General features: G+C 44.8%; 1 protein-coding gene across 1 annotated transcript in view; it reads right to left on the minus strand.

The window, feature by feature from the left end:
- Nucleotides 1-1733: 1733 nt before the first annotated feature.
- The window catches only part of LOC141983018 (arylsulfatase D-like), a 37292-nt gene continuing 11509 nt past the window's right edge, over nucleotides 1734-27516 (minus strand). The window contains exons 5-11 of the mRNA XM_074945671.1: nucleotides 26843-26965; nucleotides 20928-21351; nucleotides 17892-18028; nucleotides 16945-17079; nucleotides 6505-6667; nucleotides 3102-3223; nucleotides 1734-2601 (exon numbers count right to left, since the gene is read on the minus strand). Coding sequence (XP_074801772.1) covers nucleotides 2231-2601; nucleotides 3102-3223; nucleotides 6505-6667; nucleotides 16945-17079; nucleotides 17892-18028; nucleotides 20928-21351; nucleotides 26843-26965 — 1475 coding nt within the window. The 3' untranslated portion in view covers nucleotides 1734-2230. The remainder of the gene's footprint in view (nucleotides 2602-3101; nucleotides 3224-6504; nucleotides 6668-16944; nucleotides 17080-17891; nucleotides 18029-20927; nucleotides 21352-26842; nucleotides 26966-27516) is intronic.

Consider the following 27516-nt stretch of genomic DNA (forward strand, 5'->3'; position numbering starts at 1 on the left):
GGAGAAAAAGCGTTGAGCAGGTTTTTCAAAGCAGAGGTTGTTTAGCTTTTTCATTCTGCGGGCCATGGTGAGAGAGACAGATCCTTTCTCTGCTCTCTCCCACAACTGCCACTCAAGTTCCAACCCTGGGGTGGTTTGTTCTTAAAAGGGACAGATTTTCAAAAGCACAGCTCCCATTGTTCTCAAAGACCAGTTGGGTGCTAAGCCCTTTGGAAAATCTGGCCAAAAGTGTTTCATCCTCTCTGACACCAGGAATGGCTGCACAGAACCTTACTGCAATGCACCCTAAATAAGAACTGTTTAAAGGAAATATGGGCAAAGTAGGATCTGACACAGCCCAGGTGATGAGTCAGACTTGGCATGACCACTGATAATGAGGTGGGGTGAAGATCAGAATTCAGGAATGGTGAGATTGTACCTCTGCTTCTACTCAAAGTTTGGGTATGGGAACACATTCTCAGCTTAGATATATTTTTGGGAATCCCTAATAGGTTTAGAGGGCCAAAGTGGATATTAATACAAGATATCTCAGCAAGGTGCAGAAATCAGGCAATGCGGGAAGGGTCAAATGAAGAGCTTAGGTTTTAGAATTTTAAAAGGAATTTAGGCATGAATGGAATATTAACTCATAAGTGCCTAAATCCCTTTCAAAAATAAGAGTTAGGCTCCTAAATCAGTTAGATGTTACAATGCTGAAGGCAGCAATGGCTAAATACTATCAAAAATCTTGGCCCTAATAAGTAGAAGCCAATCAAAAAAGAAGCCAGAAAAAAGCTGAGAAAGCAGCTCAGACAGGTTCCAAGCAGGCAAGAGAAAGTTTCCATCTAGTAATTTATAGGTTAGCGGAGTCTTAGAGTTGTTAATATTTTATATATGTATTTTAAATATAGCCAAATCAAACATATCCAAGGGAAGGTAGAGGAGTCTGGGTGGTCTATGAGGAGAAGTGGGTAGGATCCACATAGTCACTCCCTTTGGCCCCATATAAATTAATCAGCAAAATAATGCAGCCTTAAGATATTATTTTTTCTGCACAGCCCCTGTCATGTCCAGGAGATAGCTTTGTTAGTATGGCTTCAATGGAGATGTGCTGCCAGGGATGGGAGTGGGGAAAGGTATGGGGGTCAGAGCTGGTCTAAATGAGGTGGGGCGATTCACATTAGGGGATCCTCAAAGGGATTCTCTACCTCTGAGCCCTCCCATGGGCTTTTCAGTAAGGGGGGGGGGAGGAGCTGAGTCATTTTTATTGTTACGTGACAGCAGGAATCGGTTATCACTGGGGTGTGGCGGCAAGAATAACTTTCACAGCCCTCTACCACAGTACTAAGACTGGCTGTGCATATTATTATTTCAGCCTCCACTAGGGTTGGGTCTGGTGCTGACTGTTCCTCACTCTGGCAGTGCCAGGTATGCCACCCCATTGCTCTGGCAGCTGCTGAAAAGGGAGCTTCCTTCCCTCTTGCGTCCTCCACCATGCTCTAAGGAATGCATTAGGGACTGGACTGACAGCCCCAGACTAGTTAGGGGAGATTGCCATCAGCCAGGAGAGGCCTGTCCTCTTTAAGAACCAAAGGCGAACCACTTCCCAAATGGTCTCCATGGGACAGCGAATCCCTCAACCAACCAGCTACTGGACAGCCAGAGGATATATCAGCCACCACCGCTGCTGCTAGAAGAGCTAGCTGCAAGATAGAAGGATCACCTAGAGGAGCCTCTACGGGGATCTAGTGGTGGACTAAGGGATTCTTCTTCCATGGGGTATCAAGGGAAATTATTTTGGGGGTGGGGAAGTATTTTACATAGGACGTGTCTTATATATGACAAACTGGGCTGAAAAATTGCAGGCAGCCCTTTGCTAGAATGTTGGTAGTACATCCTTGCATAGAAATTCAGTATAAAAATGATGCTGAGCTAGTGAACCTATATCCACAGATGTCAAGAGATTCAAAGTTATGGTTACTGCAGCATTTTTAATTTTGGCACACTGCAATGTATCTGAGCTATATCTTCAGCAGTGGATAGATACTCCTAAGACTTGCCATACTGGAACATATTAATTTCGTCCATCTAGACTGGTATCTTGTTTCATGAAATGGCCTTCATTAAGCCCTATTTCATATAGCTAGCCAACTGTGTAATCCTAAATCAACAAAAAGAGAGTCCATTTGCTCAAAAAAAAAAGCACTTGATTTTAAAGCTTTTCATACAGTTAACCTTCAATATATTTTCTTTACAGAGCAGGGTGTGCACTGTCACCTTCTTTATCACACCAGCAAAATGGGAATGTCCCACAGCACGGCTGCAGCCAGGGCTTCCACATAATGTTGTACAAAGAGAGCTGTTGTGGGACTGGAGTCAGTGTCTGGCGATGCTCCTGAACAGCTCTTTCTATTCTGCTTATTATTGTGTCAAACAGGGGCTCAGTGGCAGGAGACAGAGGTTTGGCCTCGGACGGGTCTCTGGAGAGATCAAAGAGTAAAGGAGGGTCATGATGGGTTACACCTTCCCCAAAACATGGGCAAATTCCTCTTCCGTAACACGCTCCAGCACCCTCTGGCTGGAATATTGGAGTCACATAATGAGCCTTCCACAGTGCCCCACCTGGTAGGAGAGAAACCAGATGTAAGATGATGCAGATAGACATAAAATGGCATTAGAAGAGTGAAAGGTCTTTCAGCACTGAACATATTTTCATCACTTAACAAGTAAAATTTTTAATTTGTAACACAAAGTGCCAAGCTTTGCCTTCATACTGCTTAATGGGGTATTCAGATTTTGGGTCCATCCAAACAGGATTAAGTCAATACTACCCGTCCCAGAGCAACTGAGCAGGGAGAACCTTAGTTCTGTACCCAATATTCTGGTCAGCATACTTGTGTCCGTAGTGTGTATATCAAAATATACATGCAGGACAGCAGCAAATTATTGCTGCTCTGTGGGTACCCGCACTGTTCCTAGGTGGCACAGCTACACACTGTCTCCCATCCCAGGCTTGTTGCAAAGCTACGATCTAGCCTATATTAAAATTGAATTATACAATACATATATGCTTTCCTAGAGATTGAAGCCATCATTGTTTTTGGAAGAACCTTTATACTCACTGTCCTTTTGATGCCACCGTACTGCATGTAAATATATGCCACAGTAGTGAAACAGGAACTCGTGCGCTGAGTGCTGAATGGACCCCTGCAGTAAAGGCATCAGGTTCTGGCCATCGATCACCCTAATGTTGATGGAGAGAATGGTAGTCACCAAACTGCAGTGAGTTGCAGGATAACAAGTTCTGTACTCAACTGTCATTGCATATGAAAACACTTGCAATTGAAAGCACAATTGAAAACTTACATTTGGAACAAGGAACATTTATGAGTAAGGGGTGAATCTCGAACATGTAAAAGATTTATATGAACTATATGCAGCTTAGGCAGAGGTGAAAGTAAGCTGGTCCAGTCTGGTACGGAGTACCGGTAAAAAAAGATGCAGTAGTGTACCGGCAAATAAGTGGAGTATTCAGTACTGGCTTACTTTCACCTCTTTTGGCTGCAGAGCAAAAAGTTCAAACTCAAAGCTAATAAAAGCTTGGAAAGGGAAAACTCACTGTCACATTTGTTTGTTGTTTCTCCCCCTCTCCTCCTCCAGCCAGGATGCAGACGCGGCTAGGCTCCCCATTCCCCCAACCCTCCCACTCAGCAGGGGCTGCAGGGGCTTCCCTCTAGCTTATAGCAGGTAGCAGAGGGACTGGCTGAGGGAGAAGCCTCCCCAGGATGCCTGCTGTCTGCATAGGAACAATTTAAACTTAGCTGTTCACTCCGCAGTCTGAACCGCGGGATTCGGGGCTATTTCTGGCTTTCTTGTTAATTTCACTCAGGGTTGTTGCTGGGAGCAGGGGAGGGAGGGTTGTGTGAGACCAAGGCAGGGGCAGAATACAATAGCCCTCTGGCCGCACAGATTAAATCCAGAGCTAATAAAAGCCAGTGGAAGGGGGAAAACTCACTGTCACATTCGTTTCTCTCCTCCCTCCTCCTCCAGCCAGGCTGCTGACAGGGCTAGGCTCAGTGCTTCCCCGAACCCCGCATTCAGCAGGGGCTGCAGGGGCTCCCCTCTAGCTTGTAGCAGGGAGTAGGGGGACTGCCTGAGGAAGAAGCCTCCCCAGGATGCCTGCTGTCTGCATAGGAACAGTTTAAACTTGCTGCTCCCTCCCTGGTTCAGACTGGGATTCGGGGCTCTTTCTGGCATCCTTTTTAATTTCATTCACAGTTGTTTGGGGGGGGGTGGTGGGAAGGTGAGACCAAAGCAGGGGCAGAATACAATAGCCATTTGGCTGCACAGCTTAAATCCAGAGCTAATAAAAGCCAGTGGAAGGGGAAAACTCATTGTCACATTGGTTTCTCTCCTCCTCCAGCCAGGCTGTCCGATGCGGCTAGCCTCCCCGTTCCCCCGACCTCCCCCCCACCTCAGCAAGGGCTGCAGTGGCTCCCCTCTAGCTTGTAGCAGGGAGCAGGGGGACTGGCTGAGGGAGAAGCCTCCCCAGGATGCCTGCTGTCTGCATAGGAACAGTTTAAATTTAGCTGTTCACTCCGCGGTGTGAAAACTGGATATTAAGGGAAATTATTGTGCCTCCTTTGAAAGAAACAGTAGTTTTCATTCCACCCTCTTTATATATTGAATTAAACACCTGAAATGTCCATAGGACATAGGGGCTCAGATCTCTTTTTGTTTTGTGGGTGTTGGTGTCCTGCAGAGTGTGGAGGCTGAAATTGACAAAACTTTCTCTAAGTATCTAAATGTGCTTCTGCTGTTATAGCTATTTTTGTACAGGAAGGGGAAGGGGAATAAGCGATACTGGTATAAGGCACCTTAATAACAGTATCATTGCAATAATTTCCCTGAATATCCAGTTTTCCCCTCCAGACCCTTTGTGGTTTTGTCTATGGGGCTATTTTCTTTCCCTGTGAATCTTTAGTTGTTTTACCAAAATTGCTTTGCCTAAAATAAACCCCGATCATCAGAACACATCTTCCCACCATGTTCTCCATGTTTTTTTTTTTTAAACAGTAACATTTCAAAGAGGATCTGCAAGCAGTTTGGACATCACAACCATGATCCTCTGCTGGGGAGGGAATGGGATATATTTGAACTTGGAAATGGTTCCTGATTTTGATTATATTTTTTGTGTATTATATTATTGAAGATCGCTTCATCCAGGGGGCAGAAAAGAACTGCCCAGGCTTTGGTACCCCTCTCCCTCAAGAACCGTGAGTGAAATTAACAAGGAAGCCAGAAATAGCCCCTAATTCCGCAGGTTTCAGAGTAACAGCCGTGTTAGTCTGTATTCGCAAAAAGAAAAGGAGGACTTGTGGCACCTTAGAGACTAACCAATTTATTTGAGCATAAGCTTTCGTGAGCTACAGCTCACTTCATCGGATGCATACTGTGGAAAATACAGAAGATGTTCTTATACATACAAACCATGAAAAAATGGGTGTTTACCACTACAAAAGGTTTTCTCTCCCCCCACCCCACTCTCCTGCTGGTAATAGCTTATCTAAAGTGATCACTCTCCTTACAATGTGTATGATAATTAAGGTGGGCCATTTCCAGCACAAATCCAGCACAAATCCTAATTCCGCAGTTCAGACCAGGAGTGAACAGCGGAACGGGCAGCCTAGCCAGAGGACGAGACAGGAGAGAAACCAATGTGATAGTGAGTTTCCCCCTTCCACTGGCTTTTATTAGCTCTGGATTTAAGCTGTGCAGCCATATGGCTATTGTATTCTGCCCCTGCCTTGGTCTCACCTTCCACACACCCCCCCCCCAACTGTGAATGAAATTAACAAGGATGCCAGAAATAGCCCCGAATCCCAGTCTGAACCAGGGAGGGAGCAGCAAGTTTAAACTGTTTCTACGCAGGCAGAGGCATCCTGGGGAGTCTTCTCCCTCAGCCAGTCCCCCTGCTCCCTGCTACAAGATAGAGGGGAGCTGCTGCAGCCCCTGCTGAGGGCGGGGGTCAGGGGAATGCGGAGCCGAGCTGTGTGGCCAGCCTGGCTGGAGGAGGAGGAGGAGGAGGGAGGACAAGGAGAAAAATGTGACAGTGAGTTTTCAGGCTTATTCCAATAGTAAAGTTTTATTCCAGACAGTACTGGTAGTAGTAACAGTAGCTTTATTTTCTATAGCTAAGTCACGCAATGGGAGGGATCCATGAAGTATGTAGTAGAGGTGGGTTGCTTGTGTTTGGACTGTAGGGGTAAGAAATGTAACTTACTTCCACCCCTGGCCACGCCCCTTCCACCTGAGGCCCTGCCCCTTCCGGGGATTGGGGGAGAGAGAGAGAGAGAGGGACCCATACCGGTAAGAGCTCTATTTTACTTTCGCCCCTGAGCTTAGGGATCTGAAAAAGTAGGCTGAAAATGGCATGATAAACATCCAATATCGAGATCTAATGTTTTCAAATAAGATTCCATATTGGAAATTTAAAGTAATGAATATGTTTTACAATTTCTGTACCTGTCCTGGGGCACTATCCCTCCTGCCAGATAAGTCACCGTAGGGTAAATGTCCATAAGACTTGTAGGTTCATCGATAACTGTGTCTGCAGGTAACACTCCCGGCCATCTAAATATCCCTGGCACACGGATCCCTCCTTCCCAGCCTCCCATGCCTTTTCCACCTATTGTTAAACAACAAGGCAATAGAAGATATTTTAGAAACATGAAGTATTGCTTACTTAACCTGCCTAACGTTACAGGTTTATCCTTGATTATGCCCCTCAAACTTTTTTCAGTTTTAGCATGAGCCCATCCTCCTCAGGAACAAATTTAGTTGTTTCAATCCATTAAAATGGATTTTCTTCGGCTGCCCCCTCAGTAGCTTACCTATCTATTGATTCCCCTTTGTTTTACAGATAAGAAAATTGCCACACTGGACCATAGCATGGATCACATTTTATTACGTAGATAGTCACATTGATGCCTCCCTCCCCATTCACAATTCAATGGATCGCCTTCCATTCACAATCATGTAATATCCCGTGAGAACTATAGCAACTGTTTAATATTGTAAGAGTATTTAATGTGCCTTAGCAGTTTTTAATGCAATTTAGCATGTGACCAGCCAATTCTCCATGGAGCACCAGTTTGAGGACCTCTGAATTAAAGCGTTCCATCCCGTCACCTAGTTACGTATGTACGAGTGTATCTCCTGGAATATTTTTCTTGAACATTTTAATAACATAAGAAAATAGATGCAGCTTTATCAATTCCTTTCACAAAATATTGAAATCCTCTTACACCCCTACATTTTGAGCAGTCTCACTTTGATTAATTACTTGAACAGTGGAGTGATCAGCCAGTGAGGTACCAAGACCAGGCTGGTGCAGAGGGCAGTGGAGAGGTGAGAGCCGCGGTTCCAGCAGCAGCAAGTGAAACTGAGGACCCAGCAGCAGAAAGTGAGTGGAGAAGCCTAAGAGGTGCTGCTGGAGGAGAAGTCCCTCCCCTCCCTTTGTGCTGGGTGATTCAACTGCGTTAGCCAATACATATATGCTAGGCATAGTATACACCACATTAATAGATATTATGTGCATGGTATTAATGTAACTCACAGGGGTGTTGGGAAGTTATCAGGGCCGGTGCAAGGAGGTTCCATGCCCTAGGCGAAACTTCCACCTTGTGCCACCCCCCCCACCCTGTGGTAGCTCCCCGCCACCCCGAGGTGCCCCCCCTGCGGCAGCTCCCTGCCCCCCCTCCCCCCTCAACCCGGGGAGCCCCCCCTGCGGCAGCTCCCCGCCGCCCCTCCCTCCCTCCCCTCGGCCTGGGCAGCCCCCCCTGCGGCAGCTCCCCGCCGCCCCCGCCTTCCTCCTCCTCAGCCCAGGCAGCCCCCCCTGCGGCAGCTCCCCGCCGCCCCCTCCCTCCTCCTCCTCGGCCCGGGCAGCCCCCCCTGCGGCAGCTCCCCGCCGCCCCCTCCCTCCTCCTCCTCGGCCCGGGCAGCCCCCCCTGTGGCAGCTCCCCGCCGCCCCCTCCCTCCTCCTCCTCGGCCCGGGCAGCCCCCCCTGTGGCAGCTCCCCGCCCCAGCTCACCTCTGCTCTGCCTCCTCCCCGAGCATGCCACCACTTCTCCCGCCTCCCAGGCTTGTGGTGCCAATCGGCTGTTTGGCGCGCAAGCCTGGGAGGGAGAGAAGCAGAGCGGGGCGGTGCTCAGGGGAAGAGGCGGAGCAGAGGTGAGCTGGGGCGGGGAGCGGTTCCCCTGTGCGCCCCCCCCTTCCCCCCATTACTTGCTGCAGGTGGCCCTCCCCGCGCCCCCCTGCCCCAGGTCACCTCCGCTCCACTGCCCCCCCAACCACTTGGCGCCCTAGGCGACTGCCTAGTTCGCCTAGTGGTTGCACCAGCCCTGAAAGTTATGTTTCCTGACTGGGAGTGACACACACCACTCATCCCACAGCACTTTGCAAACCTGAAGTCAGCTTTGGCATTAGAAAATAGAAACTTGCCAAAGCAAAGATGCATGAATACTTTCTACCAAGTACAGTTAGAGAGTCCCATCAGCACTTGGAATGTAGTATTTAAAATGAGATATGGGAAAGTATAGGGAGGTACCAAAGACAAAGCTGGCACAAACTGATGGGTTAAACTTAAACTTTAAGTGATGTATAAAGAGTTTTTGCAACTTGTAAAGTCATACTATAAATAGTACTAGCCGAAATGCGTACCTTGAAGCACCCCTTCTGTGTCAGGTGAACATACTGTGAGGTAAGAATTGCTTCCTGGATGGATGGTATATATGTCTTTGTTTGGTATTGTACTGCTTTGTCTTTAGACAGGAAAGTCAGATACACCTTTTGGTCAATAACTAAAGGTGAAGAACCAACTGAATAAGCTGTTAACGGAGAATTGACTAGCCGGTCAGTCCACATAGGCCCCCTCAAGAGCCAACAAATTGAAGCCAGTAAGAGGACACGCAGGGGCTTGGAACTCCATTGCTGTGGTCCCGGAGGCAGAGGTGGTCCAAACATCAGCTGGAACTGATCTTTGTATGTGGGAGGCCCCTGCCTCCAGGCAGTGGTGAGCTGCCAAAATCTTAACAACCGGTTCCCTCCTCACCCCACGAGGGGGTTGTGGCCTGCTCCACCCACCCTGGATCCCTGTCCCCTCACTGCCCCCAGAACTGGGCAGGAGGGTCTTGTGGGCCACCGTAGTGGATGCCCACCCCACCCCACCCCTAAGAGCCAGAGGGACCTGCCGGGGGGCGAGGTGGGGAGTCCCGGCGGTGCTTACCTGGGGCGGCTCCCAGGAAGCATCCGGCAGGTCCCTCTGGCTCCTAGGGGTGGGAGAGTGTAGCTAGGGGGGGAGTAGGAGGAGCGGCCGCTCCCCCCACTTATCACATCACAAGTGGTGCCTTAGGCACCGACTCCGTGGGTGCTCCGGGGCTGGAGCACCCACAGGGAAAATTTGATGGGGGCAAAGCCCCCACCAGCAGCTCCCCGCCCCGTGCCCGTCCCCAGCTCCACCCCGCTCCACCTCCACCCCTGAACCCGCCGCCCCGCTCTGCTTCTCCATGCCCCCGGTTTCCTGCGAATCAGCTGTTCGCACGGGAAGCCTGGGAGGGCTGAGAAGCAAGCAGCGGCTTCGCGCTCAGACCCAGGGAGGCGGAGCGGAGGCGAGCTGGGGCAGGGAGCGGTTCCCCTGCGTGCCCCCCGGGTTATCTGCTGCGGCGCGGGCGGCCCTCCTCACGCCCACCCCGCCCTAGCTCGCCTCCCCTCTGCCTCCCTGGGCCTGAGTGCGAAGCCGCCACCTGCTTCTCAGCCCTCCCAGGCTTCCTGCACGAACAGCTGATTCGTGGGAAAGGGGGGTGGGGGGAGTGAAGAAGCAGAGCGGTGTGGAGCGGAGGTGAGGTGAGCTGGGGCCGGGTGGGGAGCTGCCAGTGGGTGCTCTGCACCCACCAAATTTTCCCTGTGGGTGCTCCAGCCCCGAAGCACCCAGATAGTTGGTACCGAAGGCGCCACTTTTGGCCAGTTGTTAAATTTAGAAGTCAGGACTCTAAACCGGTTCTAAAAGGGCTTCTAAATTTAACAACCGGCTCCAGCCCACCACTGCCTCCAGGTACTGGAGAGATTCCCTACTGCTATTGATAACCTCTTGTGAAGGTTTGGGTGATCTCTTCCCCATCCATCCCTTTTGGTTTCTGGGATTCTGGTGAGGGGAGCCCTGCTGTCCTCCCCAGGGAGGGAGTTGCCAGCTTAACATAGGGAGCATGGAAAGAGCCACACAGTCCCAGAAGGAGGAGTCATATGGGAAGCAATTTTACAGATTTTATAACCCTCATACCCATGGCAAGGGAAAGCCTGCAGAGGCCCAGATATTGCCACAGAACCTTGAAATCTCCACAGAACCTTGTATGCCAGCTCCCACCCTTCTATTTTTTGGAGAGGGGGTTAGGGAAGATAGAGGTCACTTTACCTGATAGACCCTTTGACTCACTAGTTTTATCATCAGGTACTCATCCTGAGGGTTGAATCTAATTTCCTAACTTTAATCAAGGACTAGGTAATGTCCCCAGTCAACGATTAGACAGTCTCCCCATGATAATGTGTCTCATAGACACGTAGACTTCCTTTTTATATCTACAAGAACACTTGCTCTCTCTGATCCTATGCTGGGAGATAATCCTGATTCTTCCCCTGGATGGTTAGCAAAGCCTGCTTTCTGCTGTGAGAGTTGTCTGTTCATTGGGAAGTTAGTAGATACCATAATAGAATCATAGAAGTATAGGGCTGGACGAGACCTCGAGAGATCATCTATTCCATCTCCCTGTGCTGAAGAAGTATACCTAGACAATGCCTGACAGGTGTTTATCCAGCCTGTTCTTAAAAACCTCCAGTGGGAATTCCACAACTTCCCTTGGAAGCCTATTTCAGAGCTTCACTACCCTTATAGTTAGAACATTTTTCCTAATATCTAACCTCAATCGCTCATGCTGCACATTCTGCCCATACTTCTTGTCCCACCTTTAGTGGACATGGAGAACAATCGATCACTGTCCTCTCTGTAATAGCCCTTAACGTATTTTAACACGGTTATCAGATCCCCACCTCAGTCTTCTTTTCCGAGGACTAACCATGCCCAGGTTTTTTAACCTTTCCTGATAAAAAGTTTAGAAAACCCAGCCTATCGTTTTTGTTTCTCTCCTCTAGACTCTCTCCAGTTTGTCTACATCTTTCCCGTGGCCCCCAGAATTGGAAACAGTACTCCAGCTGCGGCCTCACAAGGTTTGAGTAGTGGGACAATTACTTCCTGTGTCTTACTTATCCATATGATACTCTTGTTAATGAGTAGAACGATTTTAGTCTTTTCTGCAACTACATTACAGTGTTGACTGACATTCAATTGGTGATCCACTATAATCCTCAGATCCTCTTCAGCAGTACTAACAACTAGCCAATTATCTCCCATTTTGTAGTTGTACATGTGATTTTTCCTTATTAAGTGACGTACTTTGTATTTGTCTTTACTGATTTTCATCTTGTTGATTTCAGACCAGTTCTCCAATTTGTCAAGGTTGTTTTGAATTCTAATCTTTTCCTCCAAAGTGCTTGTGACCCCTCCCAGACAGGTGTCATCCCCAGATTTTATAAGCATACTCTCCACTTCATTATCCAAATCACTAATGAAAAAACTGACTAGTACTGGACCCGGGACAGACCCTTGCGGGACCCCACTAGATACATCCCCCCTGTTTGACAGTGAACCATTGATAACTACTCTTTGAGTATCGTCTTTCAACCAGTTTTGCACGCACCTTGTAGTAATTCAATTTAGACCACATTTCCCTAATTTGCTTATGAAAATGTCATGTGGGACTATCAAAAGCCTTATTAAAATCAAGACATATCTATAGCTTTCCCCTATTCACTAAGCCATAACGCTGTCAAAGAAGAAATTTGTTTGGTTTGCCATGATTTGTTCTTTGTAAGCACCCTCTTATCCTGTGGGTGCTTACAAACTGACTGTTTAATAATTTGTTCCAGTATCTTTCCAGCTATTGACGTTACGCTGACTGGTCTATAATTCCCTGGGCTCTCTTTGTTCCCCTTTTAATATTTAAAGATATTTCAGAAATCAAAGAATCTTTCTTGGATCTCAAGGTTATGCAGGGGATTTATGGCAGATTTGGCATGAGTCCAGAAATTCTAAAGGAAGCATTTTCCCTGAGGGCCCCTCATTATTAGCTGTCAATTTGAGTAGAGCAGTGGTTCCCAAACTTGTTCCGCCGTTTGTGCAGGGAAAGCCCCTGGCGGGCCGGGCCGGTTTGTTTACCTGCTGCATCCTCAGGTTCGGCTGATCGCGGCTCCCAGTGGCCGCGGTTTGCTGCTCCAGGCCAACGGGAGCTGGTGGAAGCGGCACGGGCCAAGGGACGTATTGGCCGCCACTTCCAGCAGCTCCCATTGGCCTGGAGCAGCGAACCATGGCCACTGGGAGCCGCAATCGGCCGAACCTGAGCACGCGGCAGGTAAACAAACTGGCCCGGCCCGCCAGGGGCTTTCCCTGCACAAGCGGCGGAACAAGTTTGGGAACCACTGGAGCAGAGTGTTTAGCAGCAGCTCTGTTCTAGACCAGCTTGATGACCCTGGTGTGAGACCTGTGACCATCACAACAAGGCTGGAGGTGACAACTTCCAAATTATTCCTGCTATCCCTCCTGTACCGCTTAGGTTAGAAAGCAGTCTTTTGAGTTGCTTCATCTTTTCAACCCAGTGTAAATTAAAGTACCCCTGTTTTAAGGAGGTAGAAATTCTAAGTATTATTGGTCAGTGGTCCTGTTTATAAAAAAATTTGGGAAAAGATAGTCACAAGCCAATTTGCAGTACCATATATGCGTATTACTGAAACGATCAGTGTTTTATTTTCTACCCAGAAGACATATTTTAAAAGGTAAAAAGGCTCTCCAACTGGGGTTCGCAAGAGAGAGTGAAGGTGGAGTTTAAAGACTAGTGCATGGCTAAGAAAGTCTGGAGTATGAGAGCTCTTCCTAGACAGAGACCATTCAATAGAAAAAGTCAAAAGGGAAACAGTCTATGAATGTACAACCAGAAAGAATTTCTGTTCCTTTTAAGAAAATAAGTGACCAGGTCATAGAAGAAAAACCTGTTGGACTATATTCTGTTATTTAGGTGAAACCAAACAGCCAGGCCTTAAACCCTATTGCTTAAGACCTACAAACCATTCAGAAGGTTGAAGATCAAAATCCTGGGAGAAGTAGGCTTAAAACAGATTTTGACTGGAGGTTCTGAATGACAGATGGGACAATGATTTGAGGGTCATTTTACATTCATATTTGCTAAAAGGGGAAGTGTGATTGATTATATCTCAGTTCCAATTAGAAGTTGGTTTTGTTTCTCAGATCTTTTAGTGACAGCAATCATCAACCCTTGCAGATGAATTTCTGCTCTCTGACCACTTTCCCCCAGATGGATTTAGACAGATTGTGTCTCACTTCTGATTCTGAAGCTGTAAATTTGTTGTGAATTAAGTTGCATCCATGGTTAAGAATAAAATTGGAGAGAAACTTGAATGCAGTGAGTTGTTAGTTTTGAAAAAACACCTTTTGAACATTAATGATCCAGCACAGGATCATAGTACTTATTGAGAAATACATATAATATTTATTGTTAAAAAATACAGGTTACTTGACTCCTAAAAAGATTATTTTCATATAAGAATCTAGTATGAGTCAGCTTACTTTGGTCATAAGAAACAGCTTCAGATAATGTGGGTCAGAAATCATGGTTCTCCTGATTCTATTGAGAAATTAGTTATCCTCAGAAGGAAATATAACAAATAGCTGAATAAAAGTTGGAGCATCAAAAGGCCCTTTGGAAGCAATTTGAACTTGATGCCACAGAGAGAAAAAAAATCTTTATTTTGGAAGCTGGTCGCAATGGGCTATGACAAGATTAAAGTTAATATTGAAGCCTTTATCCCCAAACCTTTGTTCCTTTCCAGAATGGCTTCCAGTCTCCAGATAAGTTACAATTTTGATAAACCAACAATGTCCTAACAAACAGGGAGGATGTTATTGCAACAGAATTTTATAAGGACAGTATACATTTGTGGGCCCTTGACTCCTGTGTTAGTAAATTATTTACTAATATAAATAATACAGGAATTTCTCCCCTCCATGTTGGCCCACCAGTTATATTGTTCTTCCTTACAAAAAAAAGGTGACATCAATGAGTCTGTGAATTACCAACCAACTTGCCTTTTACATGTGATTTTTAAACTACACTAGAGCTCTCCTGTGGATATTAAAGGTTTAGGTAGAAAGTTGTAATTTATTTGCTGAGAAACAAGCTGGTTTCAGGAACGGCTGCTCTATCATTGAAAACTATTTTACCCTGCCACTGCTAGTGGCGTCTCCTGATGGCCATCCTGGGGATTAGCTTTGGCCAGACATTGTGCCCTCCCTGGCAGTGTCTCTCCCATGGTCCTCTCAGTGTGTAGACCCCTCTTATTCCAGGAACCGCAGTTTCCTTTTCATGACTCAACCCTCCAGCCAAGTCACCATATGTGTTCCCCCCTTCCAGGGCTGGAAAGTCTCTCTTCACAAACAGACTCAGGCAGTGCCCCACCGGTGCCACTTCATCAGCAGCTGGTAGGGGGACCTGGACCTTCCCTCTATTCCAAGTCCCTGCTCAGGGGCCCTCTCGCCGGCAGGCAAGGTTTGACCTACCCCATACCTTGCTGCTTTTCCCCTGAACTTTGCTTACCTCTTTTGGCTCTCCCCCTTTTCTGGGCTTACCAAGCTCCACTCTCTCCTCCTGAGGAGTAACTGTAGGCTTCTTGCATCCAGCCCCAGACACACTTCCCTTCTCCCAGGGAGTGACTGGAGACTCCTTCCTTCCAGCCCCTTCTGTTGCTAGCTTCCTGGCTTATATAGTCCCTGGCTCTTTCTGCCCAGTTTAGCCTCTTCTAATTAAATCCCTGCTCCCTGTTTCCTCTTCCAGGTGAAGCCTGGGCAGTTAATAGGCCAATTTATCCATCTTAATCCCTTCAGGCCTGGTGTGGAGTGAACACCCCATCATGTACCCCTATTCATTTAATTCATAAATATTGCTCCCCCCAAAGGGGGGGAATTTTTTGTGGTCCTTATTGACCTGAAATTGGCTTTTGATTCCATTGATAGAAGTCATCTCTGGGAGAAACTTGTGAGGGCTGTCATAGCTCTTAGGCTACTCTCTCTTCTGAGAGCCCTTACTAGCCAAATGGTGGCCAAAGGTAGGATAGGGCAACGAGGTGAGTTAACTGACCCTATCTCCCTCATAAAGGGAGTCCACCAGAGTTGTTTATTGGCCCCTTTCCTATTTCATGTTGTTTATTGGCCCCTTTCCTATTTACACTAATGAAGTTCTGGTGACTTTAGAAGGGGTGTAGTGTTTCCCTTCCTGAAGTTTGCACCAATTTACATTGGCCTTTCTTTATGCAGATGCCATGGTTTTGCTGCCTCAAATACTTCTGGGCTTAATGTGTATGTTAAAGGATTTTAGCTCTTTTTGCCAGCCGGAGTACCTGACCATAAACTACCAGAAAATTAAAGTAATTTCCTTTGGCCACAGACCAAAGCTTCTTAAATGGATGATTGAGGGCTATTATATTGAACAGGAACATTGAAACCCTTTTGGGTATTTGTTTGACCTATAATGGCTAATGGGATAAATCTATAGAAGAGGTAAAGAAGAAAGCCTTAAGTTCTATGCCACTGGTGCTTTATTTTACATGGGTGCACGGGGGTAATTTAATCATTCTGGCTTTTAGAGTTTTCAGGGATAAAGGCCATGTCCAAATATTATATGGTGTGGACATCTGGAGCTGGAAAACGCTTAACGTGTTAGAGGTGGTGCAAAAAAAGTTTTAAGGAGAGTGCCTCGCTTCCCAAATTACCCACCATCTGCTTTACATAGGGCAGATGTAGGAGATTGTACAATTTCAACTAAGGCTCAGTGCTTTTGCATTAATATTGGCTATGTGTTCAGCATATGGATCTACAGAGCCTTGGAAGGCTATGTCTGGAGGAACAGCTTAACAAGACACATACCCTAAAATTCCCCTGGCTTTTGCAAGTCCATTGTTCTCTCCATTCCTTGGGCGTCTCAGAACTTGACCTGGCAGGGATGTGAAATCTTTACTCAAGTTTAGAGCAGAAAATATTTGCAGACAACAGGATGTCAGTTGTCCACCCAACAGATATGTCCCATTGGCTTTCTCATTTAAAAATATTCATAGTTACAAGAAATATTTGGATATTTTTTATAATAAGTTAAGGAGAGCCTTTACAGCTCTCTGTTCTCAAACCATGCAAGCAGCCTATTTGGAAGGGAGATACACTAATATTGAGAGACATAGATGTCTTTGCCAAGCAGGTCTGGCCAGGTCAAAGATTTACTGTGCTGTCTACTTTCTTGTCACCTGGAAATGAATGGTTAGCCCCATTCCTTGCTCAGATGCTTTTTACCACACTACATCAGATACCGGATTACTTTTTATGGGGAGAAAATGTCTAGATTATATGGGCTGTTGCCATATTTGCCTGGTCAGAGGAAAAAGAAAGTAGATGAGACCTAGATCTTTAATCTTTAGCACCTAGAACTTTAATCCTTATTATGTTATTTCTGTATATTGTTTCAGGGGTATCTATATAATTTTAAAGATGTAACTGATTTTGTGAGAAGGGTTAATCTTGTGTTTTCAATTTTTAAATTTTATATCTATTTTACTGAGTGCAGTTGATTTTTACAATATGCCTTAATTTGAGATGCATTGTGGCCTAACGCTAAGATGCTATTTTAATAAATATGATTTGATTACTTACTTGCTGCCTATGGTAGCATTAAATACTCTGTTGATTATATCAGGAAGACAATTTGCATTTTTAAGGAATTCACTCTGGATAATAATCCTCACCTTTGTATATTCCATTCCAACCACCTAATTGGGCTTTTCCTTCTTGAGCTTCCAAGAACCCACCATGGTCAGAGGCAAAGTATGTGAGTGTGGTATTTTTCAAACCTTTCTTATCAATAGCATCCAGGACCCTGCCTGTAAATAAAAACAGTGATAAGTATGTACCAAGAAACAAAAGTAGAGCTAGAACTAGCAAAACAAATATTGACTCCAGTCCTACAAATATGCACACACTTAACACTAAGCATGTGAGTAGACCCACTGAGCTCAAGTGGACTACTTGCAAAGATAAAGATAAGCGTATACTGAAGTGTTTGTGAGATCTGAACCTTTGCTTGTGATTTCATTGACAATTTTTAAATGCAAAGGAAAGGTATGATGTACCATTAGCCCATTATTATTATCAGTAGTAGTAGAAGTATTGTGGTAGTGCCTATGAACCCTAGGCTTGGACCAGGACTCTGTTGTGGTAGGTGCAGGACAAACACAGAGCAAAAAGTTGGTCCTTGTCTTGGAGACCTTACAATTTGAGGGCCATCTACACAAACGCTGACTGTGTGGCTAGCAGAGGTGTAAATCTGCAGTTCTCCAGTATGCCATGCATTAGCTGTCTGTGTGGACCCTGCTGCTATGCACTGAACATTTCCTAGTCTGCACTGACGTATTGCAGTTTGAATCAAGAGTATGTCCATAGACAGTCCATAGACAGTCTGGGTCAGATTGCCAGATGCACTAGGGAATGGTCAGTGCAGACAACTACCCGGTGGAGAGCTGTACCTTTACACAACCCAGCTTACCGCACAGTAATGGTTTGTGTAGATGAGCCCTCAGCAGCAGACTACCACAGTGAGTAAACAGAAACCATGACTCTCCTTTTGTGAATGTTGTGAGCATTTTAATTGTGTGTTAGGTTGTTAGAGCAAGTATCATTTGTTAAATTGACTTACCCACCATCCAGTCCATCTCCTCTACATTATCTCCATATAAACCATATCTGCTCTTCCCAAGAAACAAGTCCGTGGTGATGAGGGGTGTGTGGACATGTAGAAAGGAAACAAAGAGGAGGAACGGCCCATGCTTGTTTCTTTAAAAGAATTAATCTGTTATTTCCTTGCAAAGAAGTACCTTACCTTATACACATACTTTGCTTTTTTTAAAAATTGAAGTCACAACTCTTTTGTGAAGGTAATCTGTGATATTAATTTATGCTAATGTTCCAGTAACTACATGCTTATGGGGTTAGTTTCTGTGAAATCATAGAATCATAGGACTGGAAAGGACCTTGAGAGGTCATCTAGTCCAGTCTCCTGCACTCATGGCAGGACTATGTATTATCTAGACCATCCCTGACAGGTGTTTGTCTAACTTGCTGTTAAAAATCTCCAATGATGGAGATTCCATAACATCGCTAGGAAATTTATTCCAGTGCTTAACCACCATGACACTTAGGAAGTTTTTCCTAATGTCTAACCTATACCTCCCTTACTGCAGTTTAAGCCCATTGCTTCTTGTCCTATCCTCAGAGGTTAAGAAAAACAATTTTTCTCCCCTCTCCTTGTAATAACCTTTTATATACTTGAAAACTGTTATCATGTCCCCTCTCAGTCTTCTCTTTTCCAGAACCCAATTTTTTTCAATCTTCCCTCATAGGTCGTGTTTTCTAGACCTTTAATAATTTTTCTTGCTCTTCTCTGGACTTTCTCCAGTTTGTCCACATTTTTCCTGAAATGTGTCACCCAGAACTGGACACAATACTCCAGCTGAGGCCTAATCAGTGCAGAGTAGAGCGGAAGAATTACTTCTCATGTCTTGCTTACAACACTCCTGCTAATACATCCCAGAATGTGTTCACTTTTTTTTTTTGCAACAGTGTTACACTGTTGACTCATATTTAGCTTGTGGTCCCCTATGACCCCCAGATCCCTTTCCGCAGTACTCCTTCCTAGGCAGTCATTTCCCATTTTGTATGCATGCAACTGACTGTCCCTTCCTAAATGGAGTACTTTGCATTTATCCTTATTGAATTTCATCCTATTTATTTCAGACCATGTCCAGATCATTTTTAATTTTAATCCTATCCTCCAAAGCACTTGCAACCCCTCCCAGCTTGGTATCATCCACAAACTTTATAAGCGTACTCTCTATGCCATTATCTAAATCATTGATGAAGATATTGAATAGAATCAGACCCAGAACTGATCCCTGTGAGACCCCACTCATTATGCCCTTCCAGCATGACTGTGAACCACTGATAACTACTCTCTGGGAATGGTCTTCCAACCAGTTATGGTACTTATGGTAGCTCCATCTAGGTTGCATTTCCCTAGTTTGTTTATGAGGAGGTCATGCGAGATAGTATTAAAAGCTTTACTAAAGTCAAGATATACCACGTCTACCACTTCCCCCCATCCTCAAGGCTTTTTACCCTGTCTAAGAAAGCTAACAAGTTGGTTTGACATGGATTTGTACTTGACAAATCCATGCTGACTGTTACTTATCACCTTATTATCTTCTAGATGTTATGCTTTATTATTTGCTCTATTATCTTTCTGGGTACAGAAGTTAAACCCAGTGATTACAAAATTTCATTAATTTTTGAATATTTAAAATATTCCCCTTTGTCTTCTATTCACAAGTAGAGAGGTTCCATTCTGGAGGCCAGATTCTTTGCTGATGTAAATCAGCTGAAGTCAAGAGAGTTATGAAAATTTATACCAGGTGAGAAACCGGCCCTAATTTGGTGCCTGACTATTTTAGGACCCCAGTTCATTGCTGCGACAGAGAGAAAAGGAGGAACATAATGAAGCACCAATATAGATCAGTAGCTGAGTTGAGCTGCAATCATTTAAAATACTCTGGTCTCATCAGGACAAAAAGCAATTCTATAAACAGAGCCTGGAAGTTTTCTGTCCAAAAGTTGAAAATTTTGAAAAGTTAAGAGTTCCTGAAAACATTAAATTAGAAGGAAAACCTTCAGGCAGCCTTAACTTAAAAGGAAAATGTTGGCACAAGAACAAATGGATACAAACTGGCTATGAATACATTCAGACTGGAAATTAGAAGACGGTTTCTAACTATTAGAAGAGTAAGGTTTTGAGCCAGCCTCCCAATTGGAGTTGAAGAAGCAAATAACCTAATGAGTTTTAAGAAAGAGATGGACACATTTATGAATAGAATTGCATGACTGGGTAGCCTGTGGTGGTGGTGGACTGGCCTTGACAGCCTGGAGGTCCCTTCTGATTTGTGTCTTATGTTCCTAAAATCTCACGCCTCAGGGCTTCAACTGCTTACCAGAAACAGTCAGGAAGGGAATTCCCCCCCTGGCTCCCCCAGTGTATTTGTATATTTTGTCTCCTTCCTCTGAAACCTCAGAGATAGCCCTGACTAGAGATGGGACACTGAACAGGATGGGCAGGTGCTTTGAGATGGTACTGAGAATATTTTTATTTCCGGTGCTTGCTCATATGCTCAGTATCTCACTGATCGCCATATGTTGGGTAAGGAAGGATTTTTCCCTCAGGTCAGACTGGCAAACCTTCGCAGTTTTCACCTTCCACTGAAGCAAGAGGCACAGGTCACTTGCTAGAATAATCTTGGTATACCTCATTAAATCAATTCCCTGCCATTGCAGGAACCTCAGGAATTGGTGCACCTCACTCCCTTCTGTTCTGTGCCTGCGCCACACACACGTTTAGTCTTCTAAGGACTGTAATATTTTAATCTAGCACTGGTTGTTAGTTCGGTGTGGGGGTGGTGGTTAGTGGCCTATGATATTCAGGAGGTCAGACAAGGTGATTTGGTGGTCCTCTCTGGCCTTAAGCTCTATGTCCTTTGGAGTCAAGATAATAATTACATATAGAGGGCCTTACATTTGAAAGCATTATTTAAAAATTAACTAATCGATCAATCAATTAGATAAGTAAACAATGTAGTGAGATATTCAAGAACTAAAACAAATATGTTCAAAATGAAATGTATTTTACCTTTCAATAAAAGAAATGGCCTCCCTCACTATAAGGGATGTAGTTCTTTCTACCACCATTGGCTGCTCAGTAATTTCATGGTTTCTCATCATAATGCAGTCCCAATATCTTATGAATCCATAACTCGAGAACCAGGATGCAAAGAACAAAAAACCAAACCAAGCAAAACAGGTGATTATTTTCCAGGTGACTGAGACCAAGCCAATAAGTCTTGCTATTGAAAGGGTGAATACAGCAAGGACAATTGTCTGAGTGTAAAGCCAGAATTTGGTTCTCAAGACTCTGTCCTTCTCTGGAAGTTTTGTTATTTGACAGTCATTCATTAGACTAAATGGCATGCCATAAAAATAATCAAACCCATGGTTTGAAGGGTGATGACAGTAGTCGTTGCGGGATTCACAGTTCACACCTTGATGCCACTTCCCTGAAAATATATATATATTTTAAATGTAAAGTTACAATACAATACAATCATTTAAAATATTCTGGTCTTGTGAGGACAAAAAGCAAAAACCACCTCGCTAATAAAATTACTTTTTCCTCTTATAATAAGACCCTAATTATGTAATCTGTTCCAAGAGGCTAAGTTTTTACATCCTCACAAGTCCCTCTGAAACCATTGGGGCTCTGCTTGGGTACACAGTCTCTCTTGACTGGGTCAGTTTAGGCCCTAATCATAGGCCCTAAAATAGGAGCCAGTAATTGAGAACTGTCAGGATTTAAAGGGCAAGGCAGAAAATATCTGGCATTCTTGGACTTCTGCCAGCTATGAAAAAGGGGAAAGAAGTCCTTTTGTAACACAGGCTGAAACAACATTGTTCTCTTGCCTCTGTACCCTCCGGAAAGCCAACATAATGAATGAGGGAAGTAAGTAGGATATTGCTCTGGAAAGCTTAGAATAGTGTAGCAGTAGATCTATGTAGAAAGTCAGATGATGTGTGGGTTACAAAGTGATAAGGTGTGATTTGGATATAAAGATGGAGCCAATTATAAAGTGAAATAGGCTCAAGACCCCTTATACCAGTGAAAGTGACATCTTTTCTGGCTATCTGCCAAATAAGCCATGAGATGCTGGGAGATGTCAGTGCAAACCCTATATTGGATGTAAATAGCTTTAGTGATGAGAATATATATAGTGAATGGGCATAAAGAAATACTAGCTTATGATAAATTACAGGCATTATTTTTAGTTATTTTGACTTAACAAAGTTAAAAAAAAAAGTACCTATCCGAGCTCTAGATACCCTTTCCAACTCAAATAATAAAGTCATCATGAAACAAAAGAACAGCCACTCCTCCCCCGTAATATATACTCATTACTCAGAGAAAAAGACCACATCAAAATCCAGCTTAGACCTCCTGCAAGGGCCCACTCAGACAGATGGGCATACTGAAGCATACTCAGAAGATCTCTAAATTCAAGATGGTTTGAACTAAAGTATGGGGGCTGTGAATTCCGAAAACCAAGGGGCCAGCTGCTCCCTTTCATCTATAGTAAGGGAGCTCCTCAAGTGCCACTGCTGATTGCCAGTGTGATACGGGGGAAGTTCTAGTCCATCAGATAGGCCATTTCACTGTCATGGATCAAAAATAATACCTTGAATTCCGCTTTGGAATCAACGCACAACCAGCCCCAGCTATGGAGCAGAAGGGTCATGCGCTTAGAGCAAGAATTTTGCTAAACAAGTGGCCCACTGTATTACTAGTGTCATACTAACTTCAGACTGCAATTGGATTTAAAAGTTTAGCCGCATGCAGAGAGCACTGTAGTATTCTAATCCTGAGCTGACACGAGCATGGATCACAACCAAAAGGTCTATATCTGAGAAAAAAGGATGCAACCTCCTTGCCAGATGCAGATATGAAATGATCAATAGGTGGCTGAACACTAATCAGGAAGTCTGGATTGCCCTCAGCTAAATACTCAAGGTATTTCCCAATCCACTGTGATCAATTCCACTTTGTGATGAAAATATAGGCATACTGTTTGTAAATACAGACACAGATATAATGAGACTGAATTTCAGAAGTGTTGAATGCTCAAATCTTTAGCTGAAGGTAATGGTAGCTGTGGATTCACAGATTCTCTTTAAAAAAAACCAGGTCCACAGAGAATAAACATATAAATAAGAGAAATAAGTTTTTGGCAGACATGCAGTAAGCCACATTGTGAAAGACAACTCATCAAAAGTTTTTAACAAAAATATTTTTCTCAAATCACATTGCTGATCGTTTAATGGGTGCTCTTGTTCTGCAGTTAAACCCATTTCAATTTTAAAGAGACACAAAAAGTGCAGCCCTTAGACAATTAGAAAATCCAAAGTTGTGATACACATCTTAAAAGAAATTGTAAGTTAATTTAGTGCCCAGCTAAATGCAATGTGGGCAGGAACTGTGCAAGATGCCTTACTTAATGGTTGTGCACTTCAATCCTGCTATTTATTGCCAATGCTGCTTATGATCACCAGACTCTGTTCAACAAAGACTAGCAGTCTCGCTCAATTATGTGATGCTTTTGATGCCTATGTTGGGACTCAAACTTAGGCACCCATGGGCAAAAAGTGAATGTACTCTGCCATCTAAATCCTCAGAATGAAATGCCATGGACTCCCTAAGGGATAATGTCTATGGTGAAGTACAGGAAACTGAACATGGTTTATGTCAGTGATTCAGTACTGAAGCCAAGCGGAAGCACTTGGCAGTATCGAATATGATGTTTATGAAAATTCTGAAACAACTACAGCATTATTCCTCTTATATCACAAGGAAAATGAAGATTGAACACAGCACAACTTAAATAAAAATAATAAAAATAATGTTTTCCTGTTTTCTAATGCCTTAAGGGCTACATTTTCAATATCTTCTGCTAATTTTGGTGTCTGATTTTGAATGTACACAAATCAACGTGTGCATGCACATTAGATAGCAGATGTGTAATTTATGTGTGTAAATGCTGTTTTGTACATGTAGGCCAGAGCTTTTGGCTGCCCAGACTTAGGCATCCATATTAGGTTGGGTCCTCTGGAAATTCAGTCTTGAAAATTCTCTGTTTATGCTTTTTCAGGATACCCTTATGGTGGGGGAGGTTAGATCAGAGGTGGGCAAACTACGGCCCACAGACCACATCCGGCCCGCGGGACCGTCCTGCCCGGTCCCTGAGCTCCTGGCCCGGGAGGCTGTCCCCTCTCCCCCACAGCCACATGGAGCAATGCTCTGGGCGGCGGGGCTGCAGAGCCTGGCCTGACCTGGTGCTCTGTGCTGTGCGGGGCGGCTGCCTGTCCTGGTGCAGCCGCGCCGCCAGCCACCGGTGCTCCAGGCAGCATGGTAAGGGGGCAGGGAGCGGGGGGGGGAGGTTTGGATAGAGGGCAGAGGAGTTCAGGGGGTGGTCAAGGGTGTGGATACGGGGCGGGGCGGTCAGAGGGTGGGGACTGGGGGTTGAATGGGGGCAGGGGTCCCGGGAAGGCAGTCAAGAAGACGAGGAGGGGTTGGATGGGGCGACGGGGGGTGGTCAGGGGACAGGGTGGGTAGATGGGGCAGGGGTCCCGGGGAGGCAGTCAGGAAGGGGGGGTTGAATAGGGTGGTGGAGGGCAGTTAGGGGAGAGGGGTCCGGGGGCGGTCAGGGAGAAGGGGTGGTTGGATGGGGCTGGGGTCCCTGGGGGGCAGTCAGGAAGGAGAGGGGGTCGGATGGGGTGGCGGGGGGCAGTTGGGGCAGGAGGTCCAGGGGCGGTCAGGGGACCAAGAGCAGCGGGTAGTGGTGGATGTGGCAGGAGTCCCGGGGGGGGGGGCGCGTCAGGGGGCAAGAAGAGGGGTGGGGGGGGTCGGATGGGGGTGGGGACTGGGCCATGCCTGGCTGTGTGTGGAGGCACAGCCTCCCTTAACCGGCCCTCCATACAATTTCAGAAACTCAATGCGGCCCTCAGGCCAATAAAAGTTTGCCCGCCCCTGGGTTAGATGAATCATTTGAGGGAATTCCATTTCAGGTCATGACTAAAAAGTGAATAGTTGTTTTAGCAAGTGGCCTTATGAAAACTGAGTGGCACAATTAGACATGTACAAATGAAACTGACATCTTTATTCATTTTGTAAAAGGATGTTTTATCTGGGCTGTATTGAAATTTTGTTCAAGTACAATGTAGTATACTGTAACTTTTGAATAACCTTAACTGACGGTACTGCTATATGTGAAGGGCCAAATCCTCAGATGGTGTAAATTAGCTTCGTTTCACTGATTTCAATTGGAGCTGTGTCAATTTATATCAATTTATGTGCTTCTGGCCCAAAGTGTCTAAAACCTAGGGTGACCAGATAGCAAATGTGAAAAATCGGGACGGGGGTGGGGGTAATAGGTGCCTATATAAGAAAAAGTCCCAAATATCAGGACTGTCCGTATAAAATTGGGACATCTGGTCACCCTACTAAAACCTAAAGGTACAGGCTCAAAATGTAACTCATTTGTACATGTTAATGTAATATTATTGACAATCACTAGATAGCACTATTACTGGTATGGTAATCTTGCAAGGTCTATTTAACTGAATGCATAAGCAGTTAGATCTTGGACAAGTGGTTGTGGTTGGGTGTGATACGGTTCTATTTTAAAGGTGAGTGTATCATCAGTATAATTTATTCTTTCCAGCTGAATGTCTTTCTGAGTGGAATAGTTTCTCTGGTGCAGAATTAGTGCCTACAGGATATACCGACTGTGTATAACAGTCCTGGTACCAGATCACGCCATGGACCCAGGCCTCACTGAACACTGACAAATGCACAGCTGGAAACCAGTCTCACTCACCTGTGTGTTAGTGTTGTTAAATAGATACTAGAGTTACAAGAAATGTGTTTAGACTTTATGGAATGCTTGTAGGATGCTGCATGCATTAATTCTACCTATAGTATCTGTATCCCATGTTCTAAGGTAATGTTTAAATGTTTGCTTAGACTGTAAATCTCTCCGCAGTCAGCAAAGAAGCATTACCAAGTGTGAAATGTCAGTCTACCACAAAAGGTGTTATCTCCTCCCCAAAAGGTGGTCTACTGTCATCACACATGCCACTGTGGACAAAAGACTTTGTTGATTGCTTTCCTGCCACCCCTGAAGAGGGTATGTGCACAAGCCCTCCTCCCATCACAGCTTGAACCCTGGGGGAAGGGAATAAAAATGCCTGTTAAGGAGAAACTGTTATCTTTATGCTGCCTGGACTCTGAGGGGCAAAGATTCCTAAACATAAGCAAGAGATCCCCAAACTGCTTGGCTTGGGTTCACCCTAAAGGACATAAAACCTCGCTAGAAGCTTCTATTATCTTTTGAAACTTGACTAACTCACTTGTGGGTGTATGTTTACCTGCTTTAACCGCATAAATAACTCTCATATTTCTTTTTCTTAGTTAATAAACCTTTCGTTAGTTTATTACAGGATTGGCTACACGTGTTATCTTTGATTTGAGATCGGAGGTACAGTTGACCTGGGGTAAGTGACTGGTTCTTTGGGACTGGGAATAACCTGAATACTGATGTGGTTTTTGGTGTAAAGGGACATCTATTACAAAGGCAGGCTTGCTTGGGTGGCAAGATAGATTGGAGTGCCCAAAGGGGGACTGTCTGTGACTCCATGTTAAGGCTGTTATAAGGCTTTCGGAGGTCACATTTGATACTTGGTTGGTGAAATCTAATTATAGAACATACAGTCAGTTTGGGTTTTGTGCCCTGTTCCCGATCAGTCTGCCCTGAGGTTGGCACTCATGTTTGTGAGCCACTCCAGACAGTTTGACACTGACACAAGGGAACAAAGACATGTTATATGATATGATGTCATAAACATTAAAACTGAGAATTGATCAATCCCCTCACAATGACATATTTCAGTGCTAAATGTTTAGGTAACACCTTTTACCCAAACGATATTGAGTCTACATACCTATTAGTCCTGTGATGTAGCCTTGCTGCTGTAGTATCTTGGCAAAAGTGGTTTCATTTGGAGGGAGCCCTCCTGAGGCCCCAGTCCACTGAATAACACGATAGTCATTAGTGGCATCCATACCTATAATACACAATTTTTAAAAATACTAAACATAGCAATGTGGGTGCTTTAGTCAAAAGCAAATTTTGTTTTTATAATAGCTCACTAGAGCTCTCTTGTCTGCACAGTCAAAACTTGCTAGACTTAAAAATCAACCTTTTGTATCTTTCCATTGTCTCTCTCCCCCCTGCCGCCAATAACTGAATAATTAGCAGGCCACTAGAAAACAGTCTTACATTCTTGGGGCCAGATACTCAGCTCATCTAAATCAGCATAGCTTCACTGACTTTAATAGTCTGGTACTGATTTACACCAGCTAAGAATCTACCCTGTGTTGTCTGGTTAAGCCCTGGTGAAAATAAATTAGAATCTGGGTGAGAATGGGGAGATGTAAATCTCTTGCATTAGAATCTGGGTGAGAATGGGGAGATGTAAACCTCTTGCTTTATATTACCAATTTCTCATTTGCACCTCACACAGATGTGTGTGACGTTTTCCTTCTATCTTTTAATCACTATTTGCAGCAGGACTTGGAAAACATAGAAAAAAGTCTTTTTACAGATTTTTAGAAA

This window comes from Natator depressus, chromosome 1, assembly GCF_965152275.1.
Source record: "Natator depressus isolate rNatDep1 chromosome 1, rNatDep2.hap1, whole genome shotgun sequence".
Classification (NCBI taxonomy): Eukaryota; Metazoa; Chordata; order Testudines; family Cheloniidae; genus Natator; species Natator depressus.